The 2148-nt window shown below is 46.7% G+C and overlaps 1 protein-coding gene across 1 annotated transcript; it reads left to right on the top strand.

Annotated features, from left to right (window-relative positions):
* The first annotated feature begins 232 nt into the window (after positions 1-232).
* On the top strand, positions 233-1792 carry LOC116245473 ((-)-alpha-terpineol synthase). The gene is made up of 5 exons (XM_031616996.2): positions 233-324; positions 512-730; positions 837-975; positions 1080-1325; positions 1452-1792. The coding sequence occupies exons 1-5, from the start codon at positions 281-283 to the stop codon at positions 1764-1766; spliced, it is 963 nt and encodes a 320-aa protein (XP_031472856.2). The 5' UTR covers positions 233-280; the 3' UTR covers positions 1767-1792.
* Positions 1793-2148: the final 356 nt, after the last annotated feature.

Raw genomic sequence — 2148 nt, 5'->3', positions numbered from 1 at the left:
TCGTGAGGACGTGAGAGGGTTGCTGAGCCTCTACGAAGCATCACAACTAGCCTGTGAAGGAGAAACTGTGTTGGAAGAAGCTACGGCCTTCTCTTCAGAGCATCTTAGAGCAAGGATAAGCCGCATGGACCAGAGGATGTCTCGACAGGTACAGCGTGCTCTGCAGGTTCCGCTCCACAGAAGGGTTCGCAGGGTCGAGGCCCGAGAGTATATTGAGACATTCGAGAGGACGGACCGCAGAAGCCAAGTGCTGCATGAGTTTGCTAGGCTGGACTTCAACATGGTGCAGACAATCCACCAAAGAGAGCTCAGGGAGTTATCCGGGTACAATTCATTCTTGCACTTTTGCCTAAATAACTTGGTTAATAGTTGATAATAATGCAGCAACTAATGTCATTCTATGTATATATGTATATCAGTAATGAATATCTTGTATGTTACATTGTTGCTGGCCTGCATCATTGGGTCCACGAATAATCAACCATGAGTCCTTTGTTTTGGGTGTTTGCAGGTGGTGGAGGGACTTGGGCTTGGGCGAGCACATTAGCTTCGCCAGAGATAGGCTGGTGGAGAGCTACTTCATGGCGGTGGGGAAGATGCATGAGCCACAGTTCTCACAGTACAGGATGCAACTCGCCAGGGTCTCGTACTTGATGGCCACCGTTGAGGACATCTTCAGCGAGCATCAGTCTGTTGAGGAGCTCGAACGCTTTGTGCAAGTTGTTGAGAGGTAAAGGATGATCATGGTTGATGAATTAGAGAGAGCAACTCTGTCTCTAGTTTCTGCTTCACATTGTTAGGAGCCAATGAGGATGCTCTATATTGTATATACGCAGGTGGGATCTTCAAGCGGCAGAGCAGCTGCCTCAGTCACTGAGGGTCTTCTATGCGGCTGTCTACAACACAACCAACCAGATCAGCTACACTGTTCTTAGGAGGCATGGCCGTGATATCACTTCACACATGAGGAGAGCGGTACGACACTTTCTCTATGAAATATTTCTTCTACTCTTCACATCATCACATTAGTATATTAGCTTCACTTTCTAATTGACTTGCTCTCTTCTACTCTTGGGCAGTGGGTGAGTGTGTGCAGAGCTTACTTGGTTGAAGCAAGGTGGCACCGTGCCCGACAGACACCAAGGCTAGAGGAATATTTGAGCAACATCCGGGCAGCCATGACCGGCCCTATTCTCCTCCCTGCCTACTTCTTCCTCTCCCAAAACATTGAGGAACAAGCAATCCAGCAGCTGCAGAATGAGTCCAACATCATCAACTTCTCATCGATGATAGTTCGTCTCTCGGCTGACCTCCAGAGATCCAGGGTTAGTTTAGTGTATTTTCTGCTGGTTAACTGGTATTAGCTTCTGAGTTGACAATGTTCTTGTTCTGTTTTTTTTTATTTGATTGGCTGATGATCTTCTCTTTATATGTTGAACACTTGATCGAAGGTTGGATTCGGGAGAGGGAACCTGCCTAGATCGGTCCAGATTTATATGAACGAGGCAAGGGTAGCGGAGGAGCAAGCACGGCAGCACATAAGGAACTTGCTAAGGGATGCATGGAGGAGGCTGAACAGGGAGCTGCTCTCTGCTCAGCAGCAGCAGCAACAGACCGCCTTCTCTCGTTCCTTCATGAACGTGGCTCTCAACATTGCGAGGGTCTCCCAGTGCATGTACGACTATGAAGATGGCGTCGGTGTCTTGGAGCATGAGTCCATGGACCGTATCTACTCTCTCATTGCCGAGCCCATCCAGACTGCCTAAGCAACTGTTTCCCAATCTATCAACCATGTTGGTGCCCATTAACCGAATCCTACTTATGATGCTATGTATCATCATGTAATAAAATGGGTACATTAATAAATTAAATTCAGTACTCTCTCTCTCTTTATCTCTCACTCTCTCCCTCTCTCTCGCTGTCACATGTATGCACACAGTCATAATTTCCTTGATATCTATACACCTCATAAAGCACTTCTTGTGGTCGTCTCTAAAGATTTGGAACCATCCTCCCTTGCTCAAGCCGTTAAGCATCAATGTTGGTGTAACGCCATGGCTGCTTAATTTAAAGCACAATAAGAGAATGAAACATGAGATTTGGTGCATACTCTAAAAAACGTAAAACCATGGGGAATAAGCGGGTTTA

The sequence above is a fragment of the Nymphaea colorata genome, unplaced genomic scaffold (genome assembly GCF_008831285.2).
Source record: "Nymphaea colorata isolate Beijing-Zhang1983 unplaced genomic scaffold, ASM883128v2 scaffold0680, whole genome shotgun sequence".
Lineage (NCBI taxonomy): Eukaryota > Viridiplantae > Streptophyta > Magnoliopsida > Nymphaeales > Nymphaeaceae > Nymphaea > Nymphaea colorata.
The sequence above is the reverse complement of the archived record's forward strand: the minus strand, read 5'-3'. Positions and strand labels throughout refer to the sequence as shown.